This window comes from Mirounga angustirostris, unplaced genomic scaffold, assembly GCF_029215605.1.
Source record: "Mirounga angustirostris isolate CCGP_5_RB_7025 unplaced genomic scaffold, mMirAng1.0.hap1 SCAF_16, whole genome shotgun sequence".
Classification (NCBI taxonomy): Eukaryota; Metazoa; Chordata; class Mammalia; order Carnivora; family Phocidae; genus Mirounga; species Mirounga angustirostris.
This window is the reverse complement of record NW_026991724.1, coordinates 26,460,238-26,477,394: the sequence shown is the minus strand read 5'-3', so window position 1 is coordinate 26,477,394 and position 17,157 is coordinate 26,460,238. Positions and strand designations below refer to the sequence as shown.

At 53.3% G+C, this 17,157-nt stretch overlaps 1 protein-coding gene across 1 annotated transcript in view; it reads right to left on the bottom strand.

Annotated features, from left to right (window-relative positions):
* Nucleotides 1-17,157, bottom strand: part of CNGB1 (cyclic nucleotide gated channel subunit beta 1) — a 73,907-nt gene that overhangs the window by 20,830 nt on the left and 35,920 nt on the right. Inside the window, exons 18-26 of the mRNA XM_045891037.3 lie at nucleotides 15,589-15,748; nucleotides 12,732-12,839; nucleotides 10,498-10,655; nucleotides 9,272-9,427; nucleotides 8,141-8,349; nucleotides 7,062-7,112; nucleotides 6,707-6,793; nucleotides 4,822-4,886; nucleotides 3,886-4,008 (exon numbers count right to left, since the gene is read on the bottom strand). Of these exons, the coding sequence (XP_045746993.1) occupies nucleotides 3,886-4,008; nucleotides 4,822-4,886; nucleotides 6,707-6,793; nucleotides 7,062-7,112; nucleotides 8,141-8,349; nucleotides 9,272-9,427; nucleotides 10,498-10,655; nucleotides 12,732-12,839; nucleotides 15,589-15,748 (1,117 nt within the window). The remainder of the gene's footprint in view (nucleotides 1-3,885; nucleotides 4,009-4,821; nucleotides 4,887-6,706; nucleotides 6,794-7,061; nucleotides 7,113-8,140; nucleotides 8,350-9,271; nucleotides 9,428-10,497; nucleotides 10,656-12,731; nucleotides 12,840-15,588; nucleotides 15,749-17,157) is intronic.

Here is a 17,157-nt window from a genome sequence, read left to right as displayed (position 1 = left end):
TCCGGCTGGCAAATCATCTAGTCTGGGGACGACCCCAAACGGGTCCTCGCCTGGGCTCTGTTCACCGCTATTTATGCAGAGTCATAGTTAGAACATGGGCTCTAGATGGGACTGCCTGGGCTCACACTCAGCTCTGCCACTTATTCACCACCTAACGTGGACAAATTACTAATCTCAGCAAGCCTCGGCTTCTTTCTCCTAAAATGGACATGGCAGTAGCACATCCTTCATGGGGGATCGTGAGGACAAAATGAGGTCCTAGAAGAATGCCTGGGACATGACGGGCTCTCAATCAATGTCAGCCACCACCTTCTCTGTCGCTGGTACCTGCCACATGTCTGCGGTTAGGGAACATCAGACTCACCTGTGTCCTCAAGAAGCTCACCATCTAGTGGGGACAGGCAAGAAATCGTGCAGAGAGCACTGGGAGGGGGAGGCAGAGGTTGTTGGGGCTCTGCCCCTGACTACTAGCTGGGAGGCCTGGGGCTGGGCGCTGGACCACCCTGCACCTCATTCCCACCTGGTGCATAGAAACAGGACAACATGGGCCTCCCCCATAAAGACCCCCATCATGCTGTTCCTGGCCACCAGAGGGCGTGCAAAGCAGCCCTAAGCAGGGACTGAGCTGAGCGCTGTCTGGGGAGCAGAGTGGGTGCTCCTGGACCCCCAAGAGAAAGGGGACAGGAACAATGTCCCCAAACCTTCCCCCAAACTCTTTCTGATTGGAGATATTCTATTGGCATGGCACGTCTTAGGGGTCTCCCTGAAGTCCTCGTGTCTTCCATGTTACTGGGCCTGTGGGGACCCCCTGCATGCTCCAGGCCAGGCAGAAGCAGAACAGGATGAGGGACCCAGGTATGTGGGAACTTGGGTCCTCAAGCCCCTGGGCCAGAGCAAACACTCAACAAATGGTCTCTATTTTGAAAGTGATTATTACCCGTGATACTGGACTTCTGGATGGATCCTTCACTCTTTGTGCTTTTTTGCACATATTGGGGGTTCCCTGTAGGATTTTCATCTGGAGAAGAATAAGACTGCTAAGACAGCGTCCCCCTTCCAAGTCGCTGCAGAAGGGAGTCCCTGTCCTCCCCTTCCCTGCTTGCCCTTCCACCGCAGGCCTGCCCGTGATGGGTGTGCCAGGCCCAGTCCTGGGACCAGGGTTCTCAGCTTGTTGGGCACAAACCTCTTTGAGAATCTAAGGAAAGCTAGAAACCTTCTCCTTAGGGAAGCCAGCATGTCCTCAAAATTTAGCTCCAATTTCCAGGAGGGTGGTGGTGGGACCCCCGTCCATCTCTGGATCCCGGCTTAGGAACCCCTCTCCTGGTATGCTGGCTTCCCCATAAGAATGACCATAGCTAGGAAATGGTCACTGACTCCTGTCCACATGCTACATACATGAGTTTCTCATTCCTCGCAAGAAATCTGAATGTAATACTATGCTCAGGTTGTAGAGGAGAAACTAAGTCTCAGAAAGGGGAAGGGCCTCAGCCAAGGTCACAGAGCAAGTTCTTCCCTTCCCAGGACTCCTGTCCCTTAAGCCTATGCCCTGGCTCTCCAGGCTCACACCCCTGACCTGGACCCCAGGTGCTTCTGCTGCCCTTCCCGCACTGCCCTCCCTCCCCCTGACCACACCAACCCTTTGTCTGTTGCTCCCCGTAACTGGTTCCTCGGCTTCCCCCCCTCCCCCCCGCCCCCGTCCCCCCAGGCCCTCCTCCCCTCTCCTCCCCAGCAGAGTCATCTTTCTGAGATCCCTCTGGGTCCTGTCATCTTCCTGCTTCCAAGGTTTGGAGGCAAGAGGTCAGAGGGGAGCTGGGTTATCTTTCCATACCCAACCGACCTTTAAAATTATGGCAGCCTACGGGAACGTCCTGCACTTTCCCACCGACTCTTCTGGAAACCTGGAACTGCTCTAAAAAAATAGTGTACTAATGATAAGAATAATAATTTTTTTTAAATCTTAAAAACGTTCATATCCTTGGCCAGGCCATCCCCCTTTAGGAATTTATCGTGAGGAAACAATCAGGCCAGAGGACAAAGATTCAGATACAAAGATGTTCACTGCAGTGTCACGCGCCGGACTGAGGAACTGGAGACCCTTCAGTGCCCAGGGATGAGGCCATAATTAAATAAACACTGGCCTCTCTGCATGGAGAGGGCATCAGTATCATGGTTTTTTAAAAAAAATTAATGATGGGCAAATATGCACGATATCATGTTATTCTATATCCCTGTGGGTGACATATTTTTCCACATTTTCACATTTCGAACATTGGGATGGATCTTACAATCTATGTGTCCATTTATTGTAATATTTCTTTTTTTTTCCCAAAAAGCTGCATTGACTCAATGTGTCATAGAAGGAACTGCATCTTAGAAGCAAAGAAATATAGTGAAGAATGTTTCTGATACTTCTTCAGTAATCAGAATAAATAGATATGAAACAAAGAACAGCAAAAAAGAACTCCATGCTGGCTCCCCATTGCCTAGAACAACGCTGTTATCCCATAAAAATACGATGCGACCCACCTACGTAATTTAAAATCTTCTAGTTGCTACATTTTCGCAAAGTCAAAAGAAACAGGTGAAATTTATCTCAAAAACAATCACTTTTTAGTGACCCAAAATATCAACATTAATATCATTTCAACATGTAACCAGTATTTTAGGCATCAGTAATAAGGCAGTTGACATGTTTCTTCATATCTTCTGAACCTGTATTTCACATCTCAGTCACGCTGCGTTTCAAGCACTTGGTGGCCCCCTGTGGCTAGTGCCACCGTATCGGATAGTCCCCACCACCATCCACGATGGCTCCCAGAGCCCTGACTCCGCCATTTTGCAACTCTGCGCCTTTCTTCCGGCTGCTCCCTCCCCCACAGCTTTCTCTGCCCCTTCTCTCCACCGACCAAGGCCAAAATCAAACGTGGCTTTTTGGAATTGACTGTCCAGTGCTACCTTCCCCATGCCTCTCCAGCACCAGGCAGAGCTTATGCTGGTTAAGAATGCAGCCCTGGGGGGCGCCTGGGTGGCTCAGTTGGTTAAGCAACTGCCTTTGGCTCAGGTCATGATCCTGGAGTCCCTGGATCGAGTCCCGCATCGGGCTCCCTGCTCGGCAGGGAGTCTGCTTCTCCCTCTGACCCTCCCCCCTCTCATGTGCTCTCTCTCATTCTCTCTCTCTCAAATAAATAAATAAAAATCTTTAAAAAAAAAAAAAAAAAAGAATGCAGCCCTGGGTTCAAATCCCAGCTCTGGAACTTATGAGCTAACTGTGTGACCCTGGGAAGTGACTTCCCATCTGTTACCTCCTCTATACGATGGGAATGATGATAGTGCCTATCTCGAGTGATGACTGGAAGGATTAAGTTACTGTGTTAAGTAGTTAAAGCAGGGCTAGTACAGAATAAGCGTTCTCTGCTCTAAGTGCTTGCTGCTATGATCAGTAGTAATACCATTGTCATTGTCCTTACTCGAGCATGTCCACAATGTATGGCAGCTGTCTGGGTTGGCAAGCAGGTTTCACCTTGTTTTCCAGCTCCCGCATGGCTAGTGATGCCCAGGGAGCTATGCTGAGAAGTGTGTTCTGGCCTCCTTCCCACTTGGCCGTGTCCATGGGAGAGAGGAGTAGAGGCACATGGGAAGCGAAGGTGCCAACTCTACTACACTTTAGGAGGCTGAAAGGATCTCTCTAGCAAGTCTTGTTCCTGTCTGTGCCCCTCTGTGCCTGGCACACGGCGGGGGCTCAGGAAATGTTAGCTCAGTGAGGACGCAGAGACATGGTCCTCAAACTTCCTCGGGAGCAAGACAGCCTCAACAACATGGCAGCAACGGCATCTCTTTCTAGGACTCTCCGTGAATCATAGCCCCAGGAAGAAGAGTGTGGCTCACCTGTTTCCCACGCCATCGTAAACCCAGTGAGTGGAGCCGATGCCCTCATAGGCTGACGCCCAGTAATACAGACATGAGTTCATGTGTAGGCTGTACAGCAGGTAAGCCGTAGTCCTGATCACCCTGCAGGAGAAGGAAACGCATGAATAGAGCGGCAGGGGGGCGGCCATGACCTCTCACCCCAAGGGTAGGAACTGCAGGGAATAAGCCCACCTTCACCTCCCCTGACACCCGCCTTGGACATGCCCCTGGTGGAGCGTCACAGCCCTGGCCCGCTGCCTGGCAGGATGGACACCTGGCAGACACCTGGCCGGATGGACTGGGCCAACCGCATGCTCTTCGGAGACTTCGCCAGCTAGGGATGGTGGCATGTGAACAGCGAGTTGTCCAGGCCAGGGGCTGGGATGGCCCTGAGTTCTGTGTGCAGACAGTGCTGGGGGAGTGAAGGACAGGGAAGGACAGCGGAGGCTGTATCCTTGGAAAGGGGCGGGGAAGGGACGGACGCGTGCAGGGAAGGGCCCCTCTGTGAGCGACATGGAGAAGCTTTGTCCCTGCGTGTGGCCTGGCTGGGCTTGTGCCCCACTCTCCGACATCAAGAGATGGCCCACTGTCCTTACCAACACCCCCCTGTGTTCGAGCTGGATTGAGGGGCCCAGTTCCCTGCGCTGAGATCAAAATGACACCCGGCTCCCTGGAAATAGCGGTGAGCCATGCATACGAACCTCTGTGTGCCCTCCGCACAATTGGGGGAAATGGGACATTCCTGGCTCTCTAAAAAAACAAACATCCCTTCAGAGAAGGGCCAGGAAGAGGCCTGGCTTCCGGTAGCACTGGGGCCTGCGGGGCCAGAGGAGCTTGAAAGGGGAAGAAATATGAGTAGAGAACGCCTTGCTCTGTTACTGCGAAAGGCCCATGTCGTGTGCGTGTGTTTCTCACCTGTAAATATAGGCTTTGCTGAGGATGGATTCCAGGCGGCTGTTAAACTCGAAGAAGGCCATGTACTGGGAGGAAGAGCAAAGCATCAGGACAGCCCGCCGTCGGTGGGGTGGGGTGCTACCCTTCCCTGTCCCCCAGTGCAGAGGGCTCTTTCTGCAGCGCCCCCCAGAGGAGGCTGGACAGTGAGCATTCAACATCAGAGGTCCGTAGCCCTCTGAGGGGTGGGGGCCAGAAACTCCATTTACCAATCCGCGGGAAACCGTGACCCCTCTTCCCATAGAAATTACACCTAGTCCTGTTCTCGCAGCTTGCCGATGTGTAAGGGGACTCCTAGACCTCCTGAAGCCTAGCATGACATTTTCAGGGGTACACACATCTCAGGTTAAGGACCCTGTTTGCAACGTTTACTTATAAAGGAAACCATTTTATAAAGAAACAGCATCCCTACCATCCCTTACTTGGATCCTTCAAAGGCTTGTCTATAATAATAAAAGTATAATAGTAGCTGCTCTTTTTTTTTTTTTTTTAAAGATTTTATTTATTTATTTGTCAGAGAGAGACATAGCGAGAGAGGGAACACAAGCAGGGGGAGTGGGAGAGGGAGAAGCAGGCTTCCCGCTGAGCAGGGAGCCCGACGTGGGGCTCGATCCCAGGACCCTGGGATCACGACCTGAGCCGAAGGCAGACGCCCAACGACTGAGCCACCCAGGCACCCCAATAGTAGCTGCTCTTCTTTACTGAACACCTTTGATGACTGCACTTTATATTCATTACCTTCTTGCTTATTTACACGTGAGGTACGTGGTAGCATTCTCCTTTTACAGAGAGGACACTGGCACTTCGTGACGTTGAGTCACCTGCTCAAAGCACACAGCTGCTAAGTGACAGAGGCAGGATTCGAACCCAGAGGACACTCAAAGCGGCAACATGCCGCACACGTGTTGTTGGACATTGGAGAACGACCGTGAGGGAAGTTCCCTGAGCCATGGGCTGGTCGTCCTCCAGGGGGTCCTTCTGAAGTCTCTCCAGGGTTTACATCGGATGCAGGGGGCTGTGGGCTTGGATCTCCCTCCACTAAGGCTCAGAGTTGTGTCCTGAGTCATGCTAAACACCAGATATGGATCCCATTGCTATGGGGGGGGGGCGGTGGGGGGGGGCGGTGGTAAAACTCGGCTTGTGGGTCCACAATTGGTCTGCCAGGAAAACCCATTTGGGGGATCCCAAGTGCTCTGACTGGCTGTCGACCCTGGCCACATTAAAAGGACCACTGCCTGGTCTCTCCTTTACCCTGTGTCACCTTCACGGGGACACCGGCTCTGCCCCAGCGGCAGGAAAGATAGCTGTCATGACACTGAGCAACAACCAACAATGAGAACAGGTATCGGGCTGCACGTCCAAATCTATCCCGGGTACTTCCTGGCTCCTGTGACCTTGGGCAAGTCACCCAAGCTTTTCAAGCCTCCATGTCCCCATCTTTTAGACGCAGACCATCATAAAGCAGAAGTCCCTCTGTTGTGTTTCTATAATTACTGAAAGCATAGACCGTGGAGGCAGACTGCCTGGGTTCAAACCCAGACTCCATTCCTTCCTACCTGTGTGACCTAAGGCAAGTTACTTAACCTCTCTGGTAAAATGCTGCTATTAACAACACTCATCTCTGTTAAACTGTGGGGTTGAGGAGTACGTACTTTTTAAAGCTTCTGGAATAATCCCTAACACACAGCACAACGAAGAATCTCTAACACTTTTAAGGAACTTCCCATGCCCCCTGGGGCCACCCTGATGCCCTCCCACCCCGCCCCCGCTCCCCAGTGCTGCTCAGGGCAGACATCAAGATGCCAGTGCAGAGCACGGGAGAGCTGAAGGCCCTGGATGGGAAGCCTACCTTCAAACAGCGGGGCAAGCGCAAGAGGGGATTCACACCGAACTTCAGGTAGAGCAAGTCCAAGGGCAGGAGGCAGAGCATGTCCATCTGAAATCCCAGTGGGACACCGCAATGTATAAAACAGGCCGCCCCAGGGAGTTGGGAGGTAAGGGGAGTGACAGGGTCTCTACCTTCCCTGGAAGGGTGAGGTCAGAATGCCCCAGCAGTGGGCAGAGAGCATTTTACCCACAAGCCTCCGTTTGCCTACCCAGTGTCATTCTGGGGGGAATCACATCGCACCGGCCCCAAAGCACCCAGGGCCCCCAGCAACACCACCTTCCAAGCCCCGGCGGAAGCTTGCACCCTTGGCACACACCTTAAAGCGATGAGATTTCAGGTAGTTATTGCGCATCTCCTTCTTGTCCATCTGAAAGAAATGGAATACTGACCATGAAACGGCCTGAGAGCTTAATCCCTGACCCCGTGGGAGCAGCATGGACATCCCTGCAGAGTTTCCACCTTCCTATCAGAGTAACAGCCCTGGGGACCAGCGGAGCTTTGGGGAAAGAAAGACTCAGGGTCTGCAGGCAGTGAGGCTGGACCTCTGGGAGAGGAGGCTGGACCTCCTGGGCGAGGGGGGGAGTTGTCCAAGGTCATCTGGCTAGATTCCGGTTTCCTAGCTGGAAAGTCAATATTAGGCTCATTCTCTTAGCACGTGTGTCTTACCTGGACCATTTGCAACCTGGCTTACTGAGGAACCGCCTCCTGCTCTGATCAGGCTGGGGAAAGAGGCTGCCCAGGGAACTCTTTTTCCTTTAAATTGTTTAAGAGACACAACCCCAGCCCTCCTGCACACAGAGGAGCAGGCCCCACCAGCGTGGCATTTTGGAAAGTGACCTGCACAGAGAGATAGGGACTGGGCCCTCTGCCTTCGCCAAGTCAAAATCCGGACTCAGTTTCCTCCCTGGGAGGTGGGGTCTGCACCAGGGCACAGGGTCCGATGCCGGTCCAAGCAGCGTGCTCTTTGCAGGACCCCCTGCCCCAGGAAATGCCGTTCACCCACAGCTCCCGTGCTGACCGCTCTGTGGACACCATCTCAATCCACCCTCACTGCAACGCTATGAGGTAGGAACAATGACTTCCCCCATTTTACAGATGAGAAAACTGAGGCTCGGGGCGGGAGGGCTGCAGCTAGTGGTGGTAGAGCTGGGATTTGAACCAGGTCCATCTAAGGGTTGTTCTCTGGTCCTCTTTCCATCTTTAATTCTGTCAGGTCCTGCAGGAGCCATTTGACCCATGAGCAATATTCGTGGGTGTAATTTGAACAAGGACGGGCACACGTGCCCGAGATCTTGTTCCCTTGTCTTGTCTATCAGAGCAGCAGCTGGGGTCAGACTCCCGAAGGCCCTGCTGCAGGGCCTGCCCCCCCGGCCCCGCCACCTGCCCGGGACTCACAATGATGTCTCCCCCTCTGACAAACTGCAGGCGAGGCTGGAACACGGTGATGTCCAGGAGGTAGATGAGGTCACACAGATAGTCCATCAGCAGCCAGAGGAGGATGTTGTCTGGCGTCTGGTAGGGGAAGGCCCAGCGCACAGGAATCAGCCAGCAGTTCCAGTTCCAGGCCAGCACCACGAAGAACAGCCACAGGATGTACATCAGGTCTGCGGAGGGGAGCGAAGGGGCAGGAACGCGCTAGAACGGCCGTTGGAGGAGGGCTCCTCTCAGGAGCATCAGGGTAGGGCTTCCTTCTTTCCGCTCGTCTCTTCCTAGACGTGTGTGTGCCTGTGAGTGTGCGTGTGCTTGTGCGTGTGTGTAAAACTATCTCTGATATAAAAACAAATTCCTGCCAGGCCCTAATAAACCAGAGTCCTCAGCAGGGGGCACAATGGGGGCATTATTAGATAATAGGCAGCTAACTAGAAAACACTTTTGCTCTCATTCTTATTGAAATAGTTCCAACAATGTCTTTCCTGCTTTAGTAAATACGCAATAGTAAATAACGCATAGAACATGGACACACAGACGGGTGGAGGGATGGATGGGTGGATGTCGTGGGTCACGTGGTCATTTCAGAGGCCCAGTGGACACCAGGGTTGGCGTCCTGTCCCCCCAGGACTTGTGTGACCACAGGAAGGTCTCTCTCTGGCACCTACCCTGCCTCCCTGGGGAAGGCACAGGAGAGGTCAGCTAAGAAAGGCGGGGAGGTTCTTCGTCACCTGTAAAGTGCCGTGCCCATAGGACGGGTTGTCGTTCCCGAGGAATAGAACGTGTGAGGGGAATTCACTTTAGATGTCACAAGAATTTCTGCCCTTTTCTGCTCAGAGCAGCAGCTCCAGGAAGGGGCCGTCAAGAGCAGAGTAGAAGGCAGCCTTGGCCAAGAGACAGGGCTCCCGGGTCTGCCACTAACTAGTCGTGCCTCAGTTTCCTTGTCTGTAAGGTGGGGGTGATGGTAGGTTCCTAGTCAGGGCTTTTGGTTTGTTCGCTCCTGACGTGCCCTTGCACTCCCCCCGCTTCTCCCGCTCGTTCTCCTGCCCTCGCAACAGTATGTGGCGGGGGCAAGGCCCGGGCCCACCCAGGACTCACTGGTCAGCGGGTCGATGCTCTGGGGAAACCGGTACGTCTTCCACGGGCGGCGCTTGAACTTGCAGCAGAGCATGTCGCAATAGTGCTCCTCCTCCGCCTGGTCCGGCCCGGCCGGCTTCACTGCCAGGGCCGGCTCTGGGGCTTTCTTGGCCGGGGCTGCGGGATGACATGGTGACCATCTGACCCAGCCCTGAGGCTCGGGCAGAGGCTACAGAGAGAGGCCAACCAACTACAGACTCTGCAGCTGGAGCCGAGGGGACCCTGGCGCCACCCCCAAAGCTGCAGTCAGCTCTGCATGCGGAAACCGGGGTACTCTCCGCAGCAAACCCCACGGCACCCGGCTGGACACTCTTACCAGCTACTGGTCTGGAACTGTTTCTCAGGAGCTGCCCAGAATGAAGTGTCTCTGGGCGAGTTAGGTGTTTCCAAAAGTCTGTTTGTGTGTCTGTGTTTGGACCCCCTTGGTTCTCTTGGGAGGGCTGGGGGCGTTTCCTACCCCAGACCCCTGCCACCGAGGGCCAGAAACCAGGGAAATCTTGCTCTGGGTTTCTCAGAGCAGGAACCTGAGCTCCTTCATCTCTGAAACAAGACACTGAAGGGGACCACAGCCTCTCTGTGCATCAAAGGCGATGGTGTTGGTGACCTACAGATTGACTTTTGTAGGTTCAATACGGTTGTGTTTCTAGCTTGAGGACTGTGGATCCAGACCCTGCTAGGTCCATTGTTGGCGCCCTGGACTCTGAGGCACAGTCCTCCTCTGGAAACCCTCCCTGGCAGGAGAGCACTTCTCTCATTTCCTCTTGGAATCTTGAAAGCAGGAAACTGTCAGGTAGCCCCATGAGACTATGGCAAATGAGGCCTCCGAAAAATAAGACTAAAAAAAAAGTGGGGTGTGGACGCCATCTGTGTGTAAGGCCATGAGATGCCTCCCAGGCTGGACCACCTGCCTGCTAGTGGGAAAGGGCCGGAAGGGTCGAGGAGGGTACGTGCCCTATGGGAGCGGGAGCCAAGTAAGATCGGATCATCAGCCAGAACTTTGACCTTATTCCCTTCCCTGGTTCCATAGCTAAACCTGTACATACAGGACTCAAAAATCCAGACAGTGGGGATCTGGGCTTTTCCCAAATACCCCAACCATTTCCTTGGGGGTACCCTCACCATGAGTTTACAAGGGGCTTTAGGGGACCCATTTCAGGCGGGGTGAATCATCCCAGCTCTGAACTCACAGGGCTTAGGGCTCTCCTCATCGGAGGTGATGTCAGGGTCGATGAGCTTCTCCTTCACCTTCTCTGTCCGTTCCTTGAAAAGCTTCACCAGCTCCTGGAGCCGGTTGTTGATGATGGTGCTGTTCTGGCTGGCCACGGACACTGCGCGGTCTTGGCCACTGTGGACACACCACCCGGCGCTGCGGGGGGCTGGATGGGACGGGACCCCTGTGCCCCCCGGGCCAGAACCGAACAGCATCCGTATCCCACCCGGTCCGAAGGAGGCAAAAGCTGCCCCAGTTTCCTTCGGACACCAGAAACATCAAACCCACTTTAATAGCTCCTAGGAGGAAATTCAGTCTGCGGCTCACACCTGGGGGCCCAGCTTTTAGAAAATGTACCACGCAGGATCTGATTCAGATGGGCAGTTCTGAGAAAACTTTGATCCCACTTGCGATTTAGGGGGAAACTCTTGGAACTCAGGTCAGGACTGTTAGCCCCAGTTTGGGGTTCCCATGAGATTCGTGTCTGGGACAGATCAAAGAGCAGACAGGGCTACGCTTCTGGCTCAGGAAATAGCTGATGGAAAAAAATAGTGCAGATACATTCTATATCCTTTTAAATTATAGGAATTTAAACCGCATGCACTCGCAGCGAGAGAGACAGATGGACAGAGAGACGGACAGAGAGAGAGAATGAATGTGAGTCTGCCCGGCGCTCCACTCATAGGGCAAGTGCCCTGGGTGGGCTGGGACAGGCTGTCCTCTGAGCAGCATCTCTCTGACCATCGTGCTGAGAGGAGTGCATAGTAGTGTTTTCACATCTGTTTGTTTTCAGACACGGGGGCAGCGGAACTCAAGCCAGCTACTCCCCTGGTGCTCACTTGACGAAGTGGGCTGGAGACAAGCAGTATGGGGGTCCCAACAAGAAAGGGCGCACAGATACGGTGGAGACGCTAGCCGCTTACCCACATCTGCTCCCTCCCATGGGGAGTGGCTGCTGGGATTCAGACACCCAGCGAGGGTGGCCGGGTGGGCTCCCAGCAGGGGAACATGAGTGGACTTGCTACATGCATCTCTGGGCCCCTTGTCTGGCATTCTCCCCTTCTAGGGGTGACCAGCGGGGGCTTGGAAGCCACACAAAGGTGGCAGAGCTGCTGTCCGCAGGGTCCCTAAGTGACTGCATAGAGCAGAACCCTCCACTGACCTGAAACAGTGACATGACTGTGATACATGAGACATCTTGTTGCTTAAGCCACTGAATCTGTGGGGTCTATTTGTTACAGCAGCTGAGCCTACCTCGCTGATGCATGGACGCCCATGCTGAACTCCTTAAGAGGCTTCAAGGGTAATTTTTATTATTATAACTGACTTCTGCCTTGTTTTCTGATACTAAACTCTGACCCTATCCCTACCCTACTGTATAAGATGGGATTCCACTATATAGTCAAATGGACCAACGAACTAGGGGTGAGGTTTGGATTTTTTTCTTTCTCCTTCAACTTTTCTGGACTTTCCACAACTCTGTAAAACAAACTCCATAAAATTATGGGTAGGGGGGAAAAAAGGCTGGAAGGAAAGCCCAGTGCCTCCTGTGACCACTCCAGGAGCTGAGGCTGAGAATAGGATGAGGATCCCAGGCCAGAGCCTGGGGCCAGGGAGTCACCATCAACCAAACATCTCAGACTCTTCTGGAAAACATCTTCCATTGGCCCAGCCCTTGGAATAGTTAGATGTCAGAGCTCCAGGTCCCAATGCCCTCACTGTGGCCTCTAAACATTGTCCCACAGACCAGTTGCATCAGAACCAGCCAGAGGCTTGTAAAGGTGTGAATCCCCCAGGGCCCACTGTCTGAAGTCCTGATCCAGCGGGTCTGGGCTGGCAGATGGGAATCTGTATTTTTAACAAGCTCCCTGGGTTCAGACCCCTGGTGATCCTTGTTTTCCTCACTCCCCCTGCTGACCCTCTCAGGGGTTTAGAGCCAGGAGCCAACCTCTGCCTATGGGCCAGGAGCCTCTCCTTTACAACAAAGCCTCTGTGCATTCTGCAGACTGTACAGAACTCCTAGGCCAGCCAGAAGCAGCCTGGACAGGAGACCCAGCCCTGTCTTAATGCTCAGAGGCTGCTGGCAAAGTTGTGGCAGAGGGTTCTAGAAACGTCCATGCTCTCCCCCTCAACCCCAACCCCCTCCCCTTGCCTGCTCATCTCCACCCAGACTTCCAACTCTCTGAGACCCCAGAGGTGGTCCCCACTCACTCAGCGCCCTGTGGGCTGGCCGGGTCCAACCAGGGGACCATGGGGGACTCAGCTGGTGACAGTGCCTTGAGCTCTTCAGCCTCATCATCTTGGGAGGGCAGCCTCTTCCTGCAAGGACACAGACATGGAGGGACCTTCAGCGAGGGCAGAGGCCACAGGGGGAAGTGAGCCGACCTTGACCCCTGCAGATCACTCAGAGCTGAACCCTGGGGGTGGGGAATGGGGCAGGGGGTGTTGGTGCTGCAAAGGGTCCTCACTTGCCTGCAGGGAGACAAAAAGGGAGAAGAGAGGGACACAACCACTCTCTGGACCTCAGTCTCCACATCTGTTCAATGGCCTAGTGTAAAAGTAACAACACTGACTTGGTATCAGGCAAACCGGAGTTTGCATCCCAGTCCTACTTCCTACTAGTGTATGATCTTGGCAAGTGACTTAAACGCTCTGAGCCACCTCAGTTTTCCCGTCTGTAAAATGGAACTAGATTTACTCAACTCAATGAGATACTCAGGACTCAGTGGGCCTCAGCTTAAATGTTCTGCTTTCCCCTCCCAGTCCCCAGCACACCCCTCCAGGCTCCCTATCTGAGGAAGGAAGACCAAATCCTCCCCAGGCTCCCCTGTCACTCAGTGCATGTCTGCCCCAGGGCTGTGTGTTTGGAGTCCTGGCTGATGATGTCTGGGTGGGAATCCACTTGTCATTCTTCCCATCCTCAACCATCGCAACTCAGGATCCCAGAGGCTTCTAGAAGGATACAGATGGAGGGATGTGTAGCCTTTATTCCAGAAGGCTCTGAAACTATCCCTATGACCTCCTGCCTGCTCGCTGAGGATGGCAACACTCGCAGATTCACCTCCTTCACACTCTAATTAAAATTCCCACCATGAACACGGAGACCAGAATCTGCACAGGTGGAGGACCCAACTCAGTCCTCTTGCGCCCAGCCTGGTGCCCTCTCCTGAGTCAGGTGCCATCTCCTGCCCGACACCAGAATGTGGAACTCCATCAGCAGCTAGACTCCTGCAGCCCTGCTTCGCGTGCAGCCCTGTGCTGAGCACCTTGCACGAATTAGCTCATTGAATTCTTCTAGCAGTCTAGTAACAGGTGGTGTGTCTATCCCCATCTTACAGTAGGAACATGGAGGACTAGGAGTGTTCATTGGCTTGCCTCGAGCCTCACATCGGTAAGTGGTGAGCTGGGATTCACCTCAAACCAAGGCTTTAAGCTTTTTAAGGTTTAAGCAAACCTAGCCCATATGCCCCTCTGTCAGGGTCTGTGGTTTCCATGGCTTTTTGGTGCCTATCAGTTGCTCACAATGCTCATTCCAACCCTGACCATAGGCAGCCCCATTGGCTTCCCAAGTCAGGTATCAGAATTTTCCCCTCTCAGGGCTAAGGAGGCTCAGGTAGAGGTTCCCCTGGTTTCTCAAAGTCATGTTCAACTTAGAGCTCTCTGGGACAGTCTTGTTTGTTTATTTAATTCCTTGTTCATTGTCTGCCTCAGCCCCATGAGAACATCAGCTCCATGAGAGTAGGTCCCTGTCAGACTTCTCCTTGATGTATCCCCAGCACCCAGAGCAGAGTCTGACACATAAAGTTGTTCAAGAAATGTTTGTGAATGAGTGAATGAGTGAATGAGTCAGTGAGTGAGTGAGTGAATGAATGATAAGGACAAGAGGAGCCTTGCCCATAAACAGAAGGCAGAGGGTTTGATTCTATCCCCAAGGGAGCCTACTCCCCCTCTCTGTGCCCAGATATCCACCCCCAACCCAGCCTGTATAAAGAGAACAGAGAGAGGTAGACCAGATGTCTACAACAATATTGGCTCTGTTTTTTCTGCTGTGTTCTGCATGGTTCAATGAATGAAACAAGAGGATTGATGGAATAGTGAGCTATGTTGCAAGGCTAGATGAGATTATGACTCTTTTCTTCACATTAAAATCAGAGAGCCTTCAGTTGGCCACATCTAGCTATCTCTGTTACAATAGCCTTTTTACCTTGGCTGAGAAAGTCCTCAAGGACACATGGATGAAAGCAAAGATTAATCAAGAAAAAGGAACTATCTCCTAATCCAACCACCTCAGGAGAAGCACTGGCAGCTCCCCTGCAGCTTAAATGCAGTCATTCACAAAGCAATGCACCACACTTCACAGTTTGCCTACAGCTGTATGCAAGACCTCTCTGTTACCTGGCTCAGGTTGTTCAAAACCAACTCTAATCATGCAACAAATTTATATCAAGAAGCATAAAAATGTGCACAACCTTGACCAGGATTCCCACTTTCGAGAAAGGAGCCCAAGGACAGAGAGAAGCCCAAAGAGATGTCCATAGCTCCATTATGGACAGTGCCCAAAAAGAAAGTATTTGTTAAGTTCATTCTGGCACATGGAGCTGGAGGATGTGGTCTCAAATGAAATGTGATCCAAATCACCCCTCCAGTTAAAACCACACAAAAGCATGGGCCCATAGACAAGGTGTATAAGAGAAGGCAGTAAAATGAAATCACTACCTAGTGTGCTGGGAAAAGGGATGCTTATTTTTCTAGTGTTTTTTGGTATCTCCATTCCATTATTTTAATAATAAAACAAGGGGGTGGAAATTAGCCTTTTCACATTTACTACCCCCCTCCTATCCTATAGTTGAGGGTACTTGGGAGAGGACTTCCTTGGAGAACTCTTTATAGAGTCCTAAACCAGAGTTGAGGACCAGGAAGTGGGGCCATAGTCCCAGATCTGACTGACACCAGGTCGCTGAGTGACCTTGGGCCAGCTGCTTTCCCACTCTGGCCTCAGGCTCCCCTTCGGGCAAATGGACAGATGGCACGGTGCTGTGAAAAGCCCAAGAGAAGCATAAAAGGTGACCTTTCAGTCTCTGCAGCAGATCCCAGGACTGCAAAGGTGTCGGATTTGGCAGGAGAAGGTGGTGGCAGCTCGGGTGAGGGTGGATTCTCCACAATGAGGGGGTGGCTGTCCACATCAGCATCTTCCACCTGCACTTCCGGATGCTCTTTTGTAGCAGGCACTTGGAGAGAGGAAGGAGAGGACAGTCAGAGAGAGAGAGAGAGAAGCCGGGTCCCAAGGGCCTTGCTCCGTTCTTGATAAAGCCACAGAAAGCATGTCTGGAGGGGCCTCTGGCAGCCCCACCTCCCAGTGGGCCCCACGGGAGAGCTCCATGCAGGGGGTGCAAGAATGCAGAGCCCGGGGGCCTCTGAGGGCCTCGGCTGCCCCAGACCCCAGCCCAAGGGCTGCAAAAGAAGCCATCACACCACTGAGGCCACGGAAGCTCCTGAGCACAGCCTGGAGTCCAGCTTGCCCAAGCTCTGGTCTGCCCAGGCCTAGTGAAGCCTCAAGGACCTGGGGTTTGATGGGAGTGGGGGTGGGGGGAGGCTGGGAGAGCGCAAGTCCGAGGGCCTGGCCTAGCACAGCCTCAGCTGCGTCCCCTCGCTGGGCCTCAGTTTCCCCATCCCAAGGCAGGGGTGACAAAGGCACACGGCCTCACACTCTTGAAGGGCCTCGAATGGAGACATTGGGCAGTTTCTTGCAACCAAGGATAACAGCCTGTCCTTGGAGTGTGTGTCACCCCTGTTTGGGAATCTGTTTGGGTGTCTCCTTATTTCTGGACCTGCTGGGAGCCCCTCAAATCCATCAACTCAACTCCTCTCCTGACCTCTGAGAAGCCTGGTGCCGGGTCCCACGTCCCAAGGACCAGGTCCTCCCTGGCCAGTCTGGGGTGGTCCTGCCTCAGGCTTCATCACCCACCCCAGGGGCTGTGGGGACAGGCCTGCCTGAGGCGACGCTCAGAGGATGCTGAGGGGCCGAGACAGGGCTCCCTCTCCCGGCCACACCGGGGTGGGACCACTCGCTAAGAGCCGGGCCCAACGCACCCAAAATGAGGAGAGGGAGCATTCTGAAGCCCTTGGAGATGCGACTTTCTTTTTAAAGGGCCACCATGGGGAAAAAGCCAGCACTTCGCAAAATGTGGCAGAGGGAACCTAAGCAAGACCTTTGAGCATTTGTTGTACTAAGCCTTAAGCCCGCAGAGGAAGAGGATGAGCAGGAATGGAGAAGCTTCTAAACATTTAAGGAACAAGTGTTGCCAGACTAACAAGAGAGATACCCCCAGGCTGTGGAAAGCAGGAGAGAGCGTGAGGCACCGGGGCCCTCACCCTGCTTCCCCCGGCAGGGTGAGCTCAGCGCCCCAGACTGTCCCCACTGTAGCCCCCGGAGCCTCGGTGAGGCCGTCTTAGGGAGGCTGCGAGGGGGCAGGTGCTCCCCCACCCTGCCTCACCCTGAGCAAGACTCTGCAACCTCCATCCCCCCAGGAAAGAAGGAAAACCCCTAAGCCTGGTGTTTCATTTCTATAGAATGAGAATAATATTATGAAAAATCGAATAACATGGCATGACTACATTGGCTGAGAGAAGAGTCATA